Here is a 15,220-nt window from a genome sequence, read left to right on the forward strand (position 1 = left end):
CAACATGGGGCGATCTGTCTCTACAAAAAGAAAAAAATGAGCCAGCCATGTTGGTGTGTGCTTATAGTCCCAGCTCCTGGGAGGCTGAGGTGGGAGGATCACTTAAGCCCAGGAGGTTGAGGCTTCTGTGAGCCACCATTGCACCATGTACTCCAGTCTGGGCAACAGAGAGACTCTGTCAAGAAAGAAAGAAAGAGAAAAAGAGAGAGAGAATAAGAAAGAAAGGAAGGAAGGAATGAGGAAGGGGAGGGAGGGAGGAAGGGGAGGGAGAGAGGAAGGAAGGAAGAAAGGAAGGAAGGAAGGAAGGAAGGAAGGAAGGAAGGAGGGAAGGAAGGAAGGAAGGAAGGAAAAGGGTGAATACAATGGAGAGGTGACTTCCCCTAAAGGAAAGAGAACTGGGGACAGATGCGGATTTGGGTGGAAAAGACAATCTTCCCTTCCCTCTGTCCCTCCATCCTTCCTTCTGTTCTTCCCTCCCTCCCACCCTACGTCTTACGACAAGTTGGTTGTGGGGAAGTGACGCAGGAGGAGCTTCCTGGGGTCATAAAATGTGCTCCTGAATAACTACAAAGGTTGGGTCCTGACGGTGTGGGTTCTCTGTGAGTTTCCCGGGGAGGTAATTCATCAAAGGAAGGAGGCTTGAGGGCCTGTGCAGGGCAGAGAGAGGGTGGAGCAAGGCTAGGGGTGCTGCATCTTTGGGCAGAGTCCCCAACCATGCCCCAGAACTAAGATTGCGGGCTGATTTAGCTGTTTCTGAAGTGATTGGGGTCCTCAGACCTGGAGGGAGATGATGGTGAGTCCTGAAGGGGAGTGAGACGAGCCCTTTGCTGGAAGAGACATTGTTGTTTCATCTTCCCATCCTGCAGAAATATAAATTTGACATTAATCCTGCACTGTGCCTTCCAGACAGCCATTCAGGTTTTCTTAGGTAAATTTCATTGTCTTCCTTAATCACTGGACCTTTTGATTTTTCCTAATGTTATACCTACGTGTGCGTGTGTGTGTGTGTGTGTGTGTGTGTGTGTGTATGGTATATGCATAAGTATAAATGTGTATTATATATTTTCTGTTGATGCTGGTTTAGGTAAGTGTTTCTCCTCTGCAGAGAAATAGCTAACATTTTTCTTGGGTTCCTGTGCGTAGCCAAGGAATCACTATTGTCTGTAATGTCTGTAAGAACAGGCATGTTCTTGTTTTCTCCTTAGGTGGCCATAAAAGTCATCGATAAGAAGAGAGCCAAAAAGGACACCTATGTCACCAAAAACCTGCGGCGAGAGGGTCAGATCCAGCAGATGATCCGCCATCCCAATATCACTCAGCTCCTTGATATTTTAGAGACGGAAAACAGCTACTACCTGGTCATGGAGCTGTGCCCTGGGGGCAACCTGATGCACAAGATCTATGAGAAGAAGCGGCTGGAGGAGTCCGAAGCCCGCAGATACATCCGGCAGCTCATCTCCGCTGTAGAGCACCTGCACCGGGCTGGGGTGGTCCACAGGTAAGGGCCAGGCCACGCTGATGATCACTGACTGTGAGGTCCACAGATGGCACTGGGCTTCGGCACCCTCTCAGCCTCTGAGAAAGGCTGAGCAATTGCAGCCTGTTTTACAATTTTTCTTTATTTTTATTTTATTTTATTTGTTAATTTTTTTGAGACGGAGTTTTGTTCTTGTTGCTCAGGCTGGAGTACAATGGCACAGTCACGGCTCACTGCAACCTCCACCTTGTGGGTTCAAGCAATTCTCCTCCCTCAGCCTCTCCAGTACCTGGGATTACAGGCACCTGCCACCACACCTGGTTAATGTTTTTGTAGTTTTAGTAGAGACAGGGTTTCACCATGTTGGCCAGGCTGGGAATTTTTCTGTATTTTTATTCCATGGAATTGTTTTGTGAATTGGGTTAATGCCAGTGTGAGGGTTAAAAGAGTAGAATCTGAAGCCAGAGTGACTGGGCTTGCAACCTGGCTCTGCCCTGTAATAGTTATGTGACCTTGGGCAAGTTACTAACCTCTCTGAGCCTCAGTCTTTTAATCTGTAAAATGCGAATAATAGTAACACTTCTCTCTCAGTTGGAGTAAGGGTCAATGAGTTAATACATGGGAAGAGCTTAGGACAGCGTTTGGTACCTAGTAGGCATCAGGTGTTAGCTGCTTTTCTTCTTGTTTGCATAGTCCTGAGACCAGTTGTTTAGGTGCCTGAAAGAGCCAGTGTTAGGATGGCATGAGATTAGTGCAAGGTATGATGGTGCTTTCATTGTCTTTGCTTTACATATGGGAGCCACTCAATAGCTGTTTTATTCAATGAAATTGAATCACCATTCGAATTTTGAACTTGCCCTTGAAATCAAGGAGTGTTTTCCACAAACCAAACCAGTCTTGCAAATAATTATGAAAATCAAGCTTGCTTTTAATAGCTTGTTGCTTCCTAGGAAGGGGCTCTACAAAGAAAGTGAATGGAAGCAGCATTCTTAGCAGTGTTGCTGTTGGTGGTGGTGGGTGCCTGCTTTTAGTATGGTATGAAAATAAGATCAAATGAATTTAAAGAAATAAAAGCTCCCTCTTTTCCTCCAAGGGAGTGTTGACGTCACCAACAAATGCATGGTTTTTCCTTTGTGAAATTATGATCAATAATTACTCTGGGTTATTGAGGACAACCAGAAATCTTTTTTTTTTTGTTTTGTTTTGAGACCGAGTCTCACTTTGTCGCCTAGGCTGGAGTGCAATGGCGCAGTCTTGGCTCACTGCAACTGCCGCTTCCCAGGTTCAAGACATTCTCCTGCCTCAGCCTCCCAAGTAGCTGGGATTATTACAAGTGCCCACCACCATGCCTGGCCAGTTTTTGTATTTTGAATACAGAGTTTCGCTATGTTGGTCAGGCTGGTCTCAAACTCCTGACCTCAGGTGATCCACCCGCCTTGGCCTCCCTCCAAAGTGCTGGGATTATTGGTGTGAGCCACCGCGCCTGGCCTAGAAATTTTTTTTTTTTTTTTTTTGGAGACGGAGTTTCACTGTTGTTGCCCAGGCCAGAGTGCAATGGTGCGATCTCGGCTCACCGCAACCTCCGCCTCCCAGGTTCAAGCGATTCTCCTGCATCACCCTCCCTAGTAGCTGGGATTATAGGCATGAGCCACTACGCCCGGCTGATTTTGTGTTTTTAGTAGAGACGGGGTTTCTCCATGTTGGTCAGGCTGGTCTCGAACTCCTGACCTCAGGTGATCCGCTCTCCTCGGCCTCCCAAAGTGCTGGGATTACAGGCGTGAACCACCGCACCTGGCCTAGAAATCATTTTTAATTGGTGCTTACTTTAAAAAGCAAGATTGAAGCATGACTTATTTATGTGTGTATATATGTAAACATGCACACGTGTGTGCACGTGTATGTTAAAATATTTTTAAATTAATACATTTATGTACTATTAAAGTCACCATTTACAAGTGTATAATCTAGTGTTTTTTAGTGTATTCACAGAGTTGTGCAACCATCACCACCTTCTAATTTTAGAATATTTTTATTACCCCCCCAAAAGAAACCCTGTACCCATTAGCAGTCACTCCCCATTTGCCTCTTCCCTAGCCCTGGCAACTACTAATTTACTTTCTGTGTCTATGGATTTGCCTATTCTGGCCATTTCATATAAATGGAATTATATAATATATAGTCTTTTGTGATTGATTTCTTTCATACAGCGTTATGTTTTTCAGGTTTGTCTAAGTTATAGCATGTGTCAGTGTCTCCTTCCTTTTTATGACTGCATAATACTCCGTGTATGGATATACCACAGCTGGCTGATCCGTTTGAGTTGTTCCCACACTTTGGCTAGTAATACTGCTATGAGCGCTGTTTTACTTCTCAGAAAACTCCACTCTTAGGAGTGGAATTGCTGGGTCATATGTCAACTTTCTTTATCCTTTTGAGGAAACACATATTTTTAAAAAATTCAACATTTAATGGTAAATCTAATTTTAATTTTAATAATGATAATCGAGTTCTATCTGTTTGAAAGCCATTTTCTTTCTTTCTGTTTTTTGTTTTGTTTTGTTTTTTTTGGTTTTCGAGATGGAGTCTTGCTCTGTCACCCAGGCTGGAGTGCAATGGTGCAATCTCGGCTCACTGCAACTTCCGCCTCCCAGGTTCAAGAGATTCTCCTGCCTCAGCCTCCCGAGTAGCTAGGATTATAGGCACATGCCACCATGCCCAGCTATTTTTGTATTTTTAGTAGAGATGGGCTTTTGCCATGTTGCCCAGGCTGGTCTCAAACTCCTGACCTCAAATGATCCACCCTCCTCGACCACACCCCAAGTGCTGGGATTACAGATGTGAGCCACTGTGCCCAGCCATGAAAGCCGTTTATTTTCTGATCATTGACAAAAGCAGCTCCAGGCCTTTACTTAATAGAACTTAGACTTCCAAGGTGGAGAGAGCTGTTACCTTACTAATGGGATTGGTGCCGTGGGATGCTCTGCCCTCTCATGGCTAAACCCAGGGGAGGTCCATTGTCCAGGCCTTTTCTAGAGCCAGCCTTGGGTAGGCACCATTCAGGCCAATCATTTCCTCCTCACTGAGGTGAGAGCACCTCTTCACATACGTATTCTTAGTCATGCGTGTTGTCATGAGATCACACTTCATTAGAACTCTTTGGGCTTAGATTAGCAAGGAAGAGAACATTCAGGAATGGTAAGTGAATCATGCTATTTTTGGCTCTTCCCAACAATACCCTTGGGTAGCCTGAGGTGTCATAGCTCTGCCGTTATTAGGAAAATGATAGTCGTAAGTGTGCCTGGCTCCGTCTTCGTTTATTAAGATGACAAAGGCAGAAATCTCACAAGTGAATCAGCTTGGATTACCGACCCCGCAGGTCACAGTGGAAAACAGAACGAGGGACTGCGAGCGGCAGAGCTTTTTGTGGTACTCAGGGTGTTTTCTCCAAGGATTTTGTGCTGTCAAAAATACGATGAGCACTGAGCTTCTCAGGATTGTGAGAACAACAAAGAAAACCAAGTGGAAGCTGCGCCTCGCACACTGGCCTCTCCTGCAGGAAATTCTCAACAGCCCTTTTAAAGTAATTTTAACAAAATCCAATCCCTCTCCGCGCAATTACTGTCAGAATGTCAAAGCAATGAATTTAATAATGTTTTGATAGCAAAGATGGTATACTTTTTCTTTCTCTGATCTCCAGCTTTTTCTACTTTTGCCTCTCTCTCCTCAGGAATATATTTATAATCCAATAATGGCAAGGGCTCAGATCTTTTAAAGTTAGAGAAGACTGGAAATGCACGGATGATTTAGGAAGATGTTTTCACGTTTCCCTCTAAAAATCATGTTAATGTGTGTCACCGCACATGGACATAGGTGATTAGGTGGTTGAGACCTCACATTAAAATGCTTGTTTAGAATATATTCATAGTGGCTTTAACGGAATGTCTTGACTTTCAAAGACTCTATACCACTAATTTTGGGTGTTCGTATTTCAACTGACCACTGGTATGTTCTTTACTGGAGCCCTTTCTCATAAAGAATTTTCTCTTTTATGCTGCAAAGGTGGAATGAATTTCATAAATTATTTTGAGGTTAGATTTTTCAAATGAATAAGAGACTACTATTGCATTTCAGAGAGGCCGTGGAGTCCCTGGTGGGAAGATTTCTGAGTAAATATATTGGATCATGCAAAAGGATTCAGGATGAATTTTTTTGTGGCTATATGTGTACTATGATTTTAGGGGCTTTTGGGTGTGTGTGTGTGTGTGTGTGTGTGTGTGTGTGTGTTAGGGGATGCTTTAAAAATGCAGTTCCTGATTAAGCTGATATTATGTTGTTATGTCATAATCAACTTAATGCTAGCAGAGCCCTCATTTCCTGCGGCATTAAATCGAAATAATTATTTATCTTTCCAGAAGTATTTAAACATCATTTAAAAGAAACAATAAATATGACAAGTAGGTTTTTTTTTGTTTGTTTGTTTTTTCAAAGGAAGCTAAGCATGTATAAAGCAGATTCGCTTTGCTGGCAGAGAACTTCCTATTAGACAAGACTTGCCACAGCCTCTGTGTCTAGGGCTGTTGTTCATTTTTACAAAGGTAGAGTGTGGTCTAACTTCTTCATTATTCTATTTTAGAATTGTCTAAGCTTCTCTAAAATATAACAGGTCGCTTTTCCTTCCCCTAAACGTGCTCACCCAGCAGGATGCCAAAATCTGATGATTTGCCTATTGTATATAGAGCATCAACTCTTAACATGAATCACCTAGAACGCCGATTCTGCTGAGAGGCTAATTTGAGATTCATGTGTTCATTCAAAATTACAAAGTCCAATCAAACTATATAGATAAAACACAACTGGATAATACAATACCACCATCCCTAAGCAGGAAGAGAAAAGCCATGGGGCTGCAGGACCAGGAGAAAGAGACACATGATCAAAGGGAGCCGGAGCCTGAGCTCGGATGTGTGTCAACACCATGGCTCCCAGGGCCATGACCTTATCCGTTCATCAATATGGAGAAAAGGGCTCTCTGCGCCTAAGAGGAAGGAGTGGAAGACAGGAGGCCCTTCTTTGTTCTTTTTGGCCTGACAAGAAGCAGGCCCAACCTGTGCTGGTTGGGGGGTTAAGAAGTCTGTTAAGGCCGGGCGCGGTGGCTCAAGCCTGTAATCCCAGCACTTTGGGAGGCCGAGACGGGCGGATCACGAGGTCAGGAGATCGAGACCATCCTGGCCAACACGGTGAAACCCCGTCTCTACTAAAAAATACAAAAAACTAGCCGGGCGAGGTGGCGGGCACCTGCAGTCCCAGCTACATGGGAGGCTGAGGCAGGAGAATGGCATAAACCCGGGAGGCAGAGCTTGCAGTGAGCTGAGATCCGGCCACTGCACTCCAGCCTGGGTGACAGAGCGAGACTCCATCTCAAAAAAAAAAAAAAAAAAAGAAGTCTGTTAACTTTCGGGTTTCTTGGAGAGGAGAGGAAGGGGACAGCAGATGAGAGGGAACGATTCCTGCTCACATCCAGGAGCTGGGTGGAATCCCAGGGCCTTCTGCTGAGAGCGAGCACATATCTGGAGGCACCAGTGACAGCAAAAGTTTTGTGTTTAATTGGGTTTTAAAAAAATCGCATTGGAAATGTGAGCTCTTGCCAAGCTCCAGTCCAACAGCTTCATAGACTGAGATGCACAGTGGTCTGCAGCGCTGACGCAAAAGCCAGACCCCCTTGTCCATGTGCTGGTTTGACCACTCCAGAGTGGTGCTGGGCAAATCACTCAAGCTTTTGTACCTCCCTTTCCGCAGCTACACAACAGGGAAAATGGATTCTCCACTTCACATGGCTGTTGTGAGGATTAGATAAGTCAGTCTGCATGAAGTGCTCAAAACCGAGACACTGTGTAAGGACTGAGTCCATGTTCTCTGTAATTACTACTGAGTCCAACCCATTCATTTTATCCACAGGAAGCTGAGGCCCACAGTTCTCTGTGCTCATGGCCCCATAGCTGTTCTCTGCTTGCACTGCCCTTGTTGTCTTTGGCTGAATTCTACTCATCCTTCAGGTCCCAGCTCCAGGCTCACCTTCTCTGGGAAGCCCTCCAGGCTTGGCCCCCTGGCCATAGACTCACAGCACCCTCTACTTTTCTTTCTGAGCACGTATCCTGTGGTTACTTCTCTCTATCTGCCTTCTGCACAGGCCACAGCTTAGCCCAGTGCTCAGCCCAGTGGGCACACAGTAAGACTTTGTTGAATGAAGGAAGGAAAATTGAATGAATACAGCTAGTGTCAGAGTTTGCACTGGGATGGAAGCTTTCTGGTAGCCAGTCCTATGTTCTGGAATAGTCCATATTCTCCCTGGAATTTCAAAGGAGTTTCTTCATTGACTTAGTGTCACTGTGTTTATTTTTTAGGTCACAGTTTGTAGAGTGGCATCTTTCTAGTGAATGGGTCTTTCAGTTTTATAAACAGAATTTGTTTCTGGAACATTACGGGAACTCAATAAAGGTTTCATTTTGAATAAATAAATCAGGTTCATGGATAACACATTATTCTTGTATTTTACCAAAATACCCATATTGTAAATAAATCAAGAATTTGCACATCATTTGCTTTTAATACAGTGCTTTTGAAGATAAGACCTAACCAAAAAAAAAAAAAAATCAAGTTCCCTGCAAAATGCCTGTTGCCTTGGGGAGTTATGTGCTTGGGGAGTTTGGGATGCTTTATTCTTAGTTTATTATTAAAATCCATCTTGTGACCATCCCCATAGGCAAAACTTTTTCCATCAAACTTAATCCTGTCTGAGTTGGGTCTATCCTTTCCTGGGCCCCTTCTCTCTTACCTTTCGCTGGGCTGGGGGGCATGCCCCCCAATACTGTTTGCTTATGGCCAAATTGATCACTTCTTTTAAGTATTTTCTGGAGTCTTTCCTCTTCACCTTGTCTTGGAATCTTTCGCTTTATTATCCTCACCTCCAGCCTCTCACCTCATAAATGGAGTGGCCCGCAAAGCCCTCAGGAATCCACTGTGGCATTTCCCGCTGCCAGTGGCCCCACTGGGTAACCCTTCTCATGATGGCTGGGCTCCAGGGCAGAATTAGAAGCTCCGAGAGTTTAAATGACTTGCCCGGGCCTGGTTGGCGGGTCCATTAGAGAGAACCAGACCCCAGCACCTGTCCTTACTCCCTTCCCCAGGCTCCCTTGCTTAACTCCCTGTCTTTGCTCAGCCTCCCCACTTGGGGTGTTCACTGGTTCTGCCACGTCTCATGCTCTCCTCCTCTTACCTCCTATCCTGATGCCTCAGTGTTACACCATTCAGTTCTTTGGACTCAACCCTGAGTGGCTCCCCCAGGCTCTTTCCTGAGTTCCTGCCCTTCAGCCTAGACCTCCTGGTTGGGCATGGCCTGTGGAGGCCCAGGGGAGAGACTGCCTTCTCTTTTTCTCCCATCCCACAACTCTGGATGCATGTGATGCATGGATGCGCTTGCACACACACACGTGCGCCCATGACCATATACACAGGGTGCACTCTGACATATGAGAGCTCACACACGTGTGTATGCAACACATATGTGCAAACTCACATGTGTACGTTCATACACCCATGGATGTGTGCACATGCATGCACACACCCACACATGTACACTCTTGCTGTCCCCACGTGCATGCACATGCATGCACAAGGTCACATGAATGTGTGCCAACACTTGCAGTGTGCACACAAACTCATGTGCACTTACAGGCGTAAACACACACACACACACACACACACACTCCTGCTTTCCACCTCCCCAGCACTGCTCCTGTCTGCCTCTTTGCTCCACAGAGTTGGAGCAGCTGCCTTTCTGCCCCCAGGGGCGGGGGACCACCTGTAATGTCTGTCATGGCAACAGGACCCTCCCTGACTCTCCTCCCTTTACCCTCTGTCCAAGAGGGCAGTGACTCAGTTTATGGCGGCCAGTCTCAGAACCTTCTAATTGACCATCTTGAAAGAGATGCAAGGAGAGTCCAGGTGGGCGGGTGGAGGGGAGGGGAAGGGGTTGCTTGGTAGCCTGTGGGGGAACCTTGAATGGCTAGTCATGGCCTGTTTGTGTGCTTGTGCTTTTGAAAGAACTTTGAACAAAGGGCTATGATTAGGTGATACCTACAGGGTGTGGAGGAGTCTTCTCCCTGCAGGTCCTTTCCCGATCTCTGTAAAAACACCCTGTGCTTATCTCAACATCTGGTCTGTCTGCTGCGATGGGTCCCCTTTGAGCATTTCTCCCTGGAACTGCCTAATGAGCAGAGAAGGGTCCTGAAGCCTTCTGAGACCGCACCGCGTCTCTCTAGTGTCCTCTTCTCTGCTGGGCTCCCTGCTCCTGCGTCACCGTGGCTTCTGGTTGGTATATCGGTGCTGCCTGTTGTTCCCAAGACATCCCCCGCACCCCTGCGTCCTCACCCCCAGCACTGTCCTCCCAACCCATCTTCCTGTGTTGCCTTCTTTTTTTTTGATACAGAGTCTCACTCTATCCTCTAGGCTGGAGTGCAGTGGTGCCATCTCAGCTCTCTGCAACCTCCACCTCCCAGGTTCAAGCGATGCTCATGCCTCAGCCTCTCGCTGAGGCTACAGGCGCCCGTCACCACACCCAGCATATTTTTGTATTTTTAGTAGAGACGGTGTTTCACCATGTTGGCCAGGCTGGCCTTTAACTCCTGACCTCAGGTGATCCACCTGCCTCAGGCTCCCAAAGTGGTGGGATTACAGGTGTGGGCCACCATGCCCCGCCCTGCGCTACCTTCTGTGCTTTGTGCCACACCCCTTTGTTGCTTCTCCTAGCTCCTCTTTGAAGGCCCATTGGCCAAGAAAAAGCAACTTCCCATCTCTCCCAGGGCCATTCTCTTCTCCTTTGTTTGTTCTCAGTTAAAAGTTAACACTGGGCAGGACGAGGTGGCTCACTCTGTAATCCTAGCACTTTGGGAAGCCAAGGTGGGCGGATCACCTGAGGTCAGGAGTTCAATACCAGCCTGGCCAACATGGGGAAACCCCATCTTTACTAAAAATACATAAATTAGCTAGGCATGGTGGCACGTACCTGTAATCCCAGCTACTCAGGAGGCTGAGGCAGGAGAATTGCTTGAACCCAGGAGGCAGGGGCTGCAGTGAGCTGAGATTGTGCCACTGCACTCTAGTCTGGACAACAGAGCAAGACTCTCTCAAAAAAATAAAATAAAAATAAAAAAGTGAACACTGAATTTCCAGTTTCTATGCCACAGGGGGAACTGTTCAGACGGCAGGACTGAAGGAAGATCCTCCTGCTTCCCGACCATTCACGTGGAGTGGGCGTTCTCCTTCCCTCACCCCATCGTCATGTGCCGACCAGCCTGCCCTTCACCTTCCTTCCCATAGGGCATGCCTCACACTTCGCAGAGCCAAGTGTTTTGCTCTTGGGATGCAGCTAGAGTGAACATCAGGCTTTTCACGTGGACCGCAGGGAGGTTTTCTGATAGAGCCAGTATTCTGGATAATAGAGGCTTGCTCGAATTTTTTTTAAAGGTCCATTATAACACACTAACACTGAAACCTTATGAAGAAATTCGCCCCTTTTAAAACTTTCAGCTTTTAGCTTCCGGGTGTACATGTGCAGGTTTGTTACATGGGTATATTGTGTGATGCTGAGGTTTGGGGTACAGATTCCATTACCCAGGTACTGTGCATAGTACCCAACAGGTAGTTTTTCAACCCTTGTCCTCCTCTTTCCCACCCTCCTCTGGTAGTCCTCAGTATCTGTTGTTATTGGCTTTGTGTCCATATGCACCCAATGTTTGGCTCCCACTTATAAGGAAGAACATGCAGTATTTGATTTTTTGTTTCTGTGTTAATTTGCTCAGGATAATGACTTCCAGTGGCATCCATGTTGCTGCAGAGGGCATGATTTCATTCTTTTTTTTGTTTTGTTTTGTTTCGTTTTTGAGACGGAGTCTTGCTCTGTCGCCCAGGCTGGAGTGCCGTGGTGCGATCTGGGCTCACTGCAAGCTCCGCCTTCCAAAGTGGTGGGATTACAGGTGTGGGCCACCATGCCCCGCCCTGAGCTACCTTCTGTGCCTTGTGCCACACTCCTTTGTTGCTTCTCCTAGCTCCTCTTTGAAGGCCCATTGGCCAAGAAAAAGCAACTTTCCATCTGTCCCAGGGCCATTCTCTTCTCCTTCACCTTTGTTCACAGTTAAAAAGTTAACACCGGGTTCACGCCATTCTCCTGTCTCAGCCTCCCGAGTAGCTGGGACTACAGGCTCGTGCCACCGTGCCCAGCTAATTTTTTTGTGTGTTTTCAGTAGAGACGGGGTTTCACCGTGTTAGCCACGATCTCCTGACCTCGTGATCCGCCTGCCTCAGCCTCTCAAAGTGTTGGGATTACAGGCATGAGCCACAGCACCCAGCCGATTTCATTCTTTTTTATGGCTGCATAGTATTCCATAGTACATATGTACCCCATTTTCTTTATCGAATCCACCTTTGAAAGCACCTAGGTTGATTCCATGTCTTTGCTATTGTGAATAGTGCTGCAGCATCTTTTGGGTAGGATTATTTATTTTGTTACCCTTCCTTTTTTATTCCAGGTGTCTCAATTTTTCTGCCTCTTTGGATCATTTTGTATCCTCTTTGATCACTGTTGAGTAGCTGAGCAGACGGTCTGGGTTGCTCACTGTTCTGAATGGACTCAGGGACATAACTTCAGGGGGCTAAGGATGTCCCACAGTGAACTGCCTGAGTGAGGCACTTGGTTGTAGTCGTACCATTCTTAGTATGGATTGCTTAGGGAAGGGAAACGTATCCAAAAGCTGCTTTTACAAAAATTTATAGACAATACTTTTTAGAGCAGTTTTAGATTTACAGAAGACTTGCATAGAAACTACAAGAGAGTTCCCGCACACCGTCCCCCCACTTGCATTTTCCCTGTTACGAATATCTTGTGTTCCCCTGGCACATTTGTTACAATGGATGAACCAGTATGGATACAGTCTTATTAACTAAGATCTGAGTTTACCTTAGGGTTCACTCTGTGATGTCCAGTTCTATAGATTTTGATAAATGCACAGTATCATGTAACACCACTACAGTATCGTAAAAATTTCAACACCCTAAAACCCCTCTATATTCCCCTCTATTCATCTCTCCTTTCTTCTCTCCGACATGCCAACCCCTGGCAGCCACTGCTCTTTTTACCATCACCATAGATTCCCAGAATGTCATATAGTTGGAATCAAACAGGATGTAGCCCTTTCTGACCAGCTTCTTTCAATTAAAAGCATGCATTTGACGTTCCTCCATGTCTTTCCAAGTGAATCACACCATTTTTGGCTCAATATCTTATTTGTTTTTATCACTGAAGATAAAAAGATATTCTTTAATATCTTATATCTTTTTTCTTTTTTGAGATGGAGTCTCACTCTGTTGCCCTAGGCTGGAGTGCAGTGGCGCAATCTTGGCTCACTGCAACCTCCACCTCCTGGGTTCAAACGAGTAGCTGGGATTATAGGTGTGCTCCACTGCGCCTGGCTAATTTTTGTATTTTTAGTAGAGGCAGGGTTTCACCATTTTGGCCAGGCTGGTCTTGAACTCCTGACTTCAGGTGATCAACCCGCCTCAGCTTCCCAAAGTGCTGGGATTCCAGGTGTGAGTCACCGTGCCTGACCTTATTTCTTTTTATCACTGAATGTGCCATTATTTGTATGTACCAAAGTTTGTTTATCCATTCTGCTACTGAAGGACATCTTGGGTGCCTCCAGTTTGGGGAAAGAATGATTGAAACTGCTGTAAACATTTATGTCCATAAGTTTTCCACTCATTTGGGTAAATACCTAGGTAAAAGCTATTTTTAAAAATGAGATTTTAGTTCCTTTTTTCCTAAAGTCTGGAGGAAAGTATTCTCCCTCTTCCTTCTGGATAAGTTACAAAGGACAAAGCAGGAAGTGGAAGTAAATAAAGCCAAAGGCTATTGAATGTTCTTTTCTTTTTTATTTTTATTATTATTATTTTTTGAGACGGAGTTTTGCTCTGTCACCCAGGCTGGAGTGCAGTGGCGCAATCTTGGCTCACTGCAACCCCCGCCTCCCAGGTTCAAACGATTCTCCTGCCTCAGCCTCCCTAGTAGCTGGGATTAAAGGCATGCATCACCATGCCAGGCTAATTTTGTATTTTTTTAGTAGAGATGGGGTTTCTCCATGTTGGTCAGGCTGGTCTTGAACTCCTGACCTCAGGTGATCCGCCCGCCTCGGCCTCCCAAAGTGCTGGGATTACAGGTGTGAGCCACCGCGCCCAGCGTGAATGTTCTGTTCTTGTGCGTGGGAAAGTACACTGATCTCTTGGACAGAGACAGAAGTAGCTCACCCTCCCATTAACTAGCCATGGAACCTTTAGGCAGTTGGATTGGTTGTCACTGAAATCTTTTAGAAATCTGGGCAAATAAACCAGGTTAACCAGATGTATTCTGTGCGTTTTTCTTAGGGGATGGAGTTGGTTATAAAGGGATGCTGTGGGTGGGAAGATAGTGACTTTGAACTGATTTTATTTTTTTCTCAGGTTACCTAATAATTATTTTTAATATATCCTGCCCTAGTTTTAGGACGTTTCCTAGATTTTAAAAGCGGGTATTTTTTTTCTTTTGCATTTTCTCTTATTTTTGGTCTTTCGTTTATATCATTCTTCTAATCACTGTGGTTGTTCTCTAGGCTTTTGTGGCCCCAGAATTACCCAACTTAGTTTTATTGTTCTTGGCAGTTGCTATCTTTTACCTCGCCTCTTTAGGATGTTTTTCCCCACACTATTCGTTCTGAAGCAAATTTCTCCTTTAATGCCTTAGCGTGGCTTCCCTTCTTCCCAGGCAAAGAGGCTTTATTTCATTTGAAACAAACTGTGGCCTTCCTTTAGATTTAGAGAGTGCTGCTGTTTATAATCAGGGTTCACGGAATAACATTTTGGGATATTGCTGGCATACTATTTTGTGTATGCATGTGTGTGTTTTGGAATTACCGTATATGCTTGAATAGAAGTCAGGCTGATATTATGTCTTCAGTATCTTCAGAAAAGAGGAAGTGCCTTACAGAGTCCTTGCAAATCTCTCATATGATAAGGACACAATTTCAATGATAGTATTTTATTTTCAATAACAAAGTACTAGTTAGAGAAGACACATAAACCTTTATTTGGCTCACTGATGACTTTGGGTGCACTAGAAATCACTCGAGGAACCCAGTAGGAAGGAAGGTAAAAGCATTTACGTGGCTTTAATAATAACTTCTAGAGATATGGCCTCTTGATTGTGAGAGTTTGAGAGGCCAGTCTCAAAACAGTTCACTGAGTGGTTAATTTATGGAGATTTTAAATGGGTGTGTATGATTTGGGATAAGATTTCCAGCAAATGCATCATATGCAAATTTAAAAAATACTTTATCTCAAATATCCAGTCACCTGAAAGATGATGTTACACTGAAACACTGCACAAGGACTCAGAAAGTCATCCTGGTTCTGCCTGTGACTAGTTTGAATAAAATTGTTTCGTGAAATGTGGCAGCGTGGAAACAGTATTTCTTAAATGAACTATGTTAACATTTTAATATATGGTCTTAAATAGGATGATGCAGCTTTAAAGATAAGTAGTATCAATAGTCATTTAATAATTCTATTGCATTCCTAAAAATTATACGTTTGCGTTTTCCAAAAACCTTTTACTGAGGGACAAAGTCTTCCTATTGGAAAAGCAAGGATGTCACCTCACAT

The 15,220-nt window shown here is 45.1% G+C and overlaps 1 protein-coding gene across 1 annotated transcript in view; it reads left to right on the plus strand.

Moving 5' to 3' along the window:
- The window catches only part of HUNK (hormonally up-regulated Neu-associated kinase), a 133,523-nt gene that overhangs the window by 54,021 nt on the left and 64,282 nt on the right, over window positions 1-15,220 (plus strand). The window contains exon 5 of the mRNA XM_017883868.1: window positions 1,206-1,498. Within this exon, the coding sequence (XP_017739357.1) occupies window positions 1,206-1,498 (293 nt within the window). The remainder of the gene's footprint in view (window positions 1-1,205; window positions 1,499-15,220) is intronic.

The sequence above is a fragment of the Rhinopithecus bieti genome, unplaced genomic scaffold (assembly GCF_001698545.2).
Source record: "Rhinopithecus bieti isolate Rb0 unplaced genomic scaffold, ASM169854v2 scaffold_13207, whole genome shotgun sequence".
Lineage (NCBI taxonomy): Eukaryota > Metazoa > Chordata > Mammalia > Primates > Cercopithecidae > Rhinopithecus > Rhinopithecus bieti.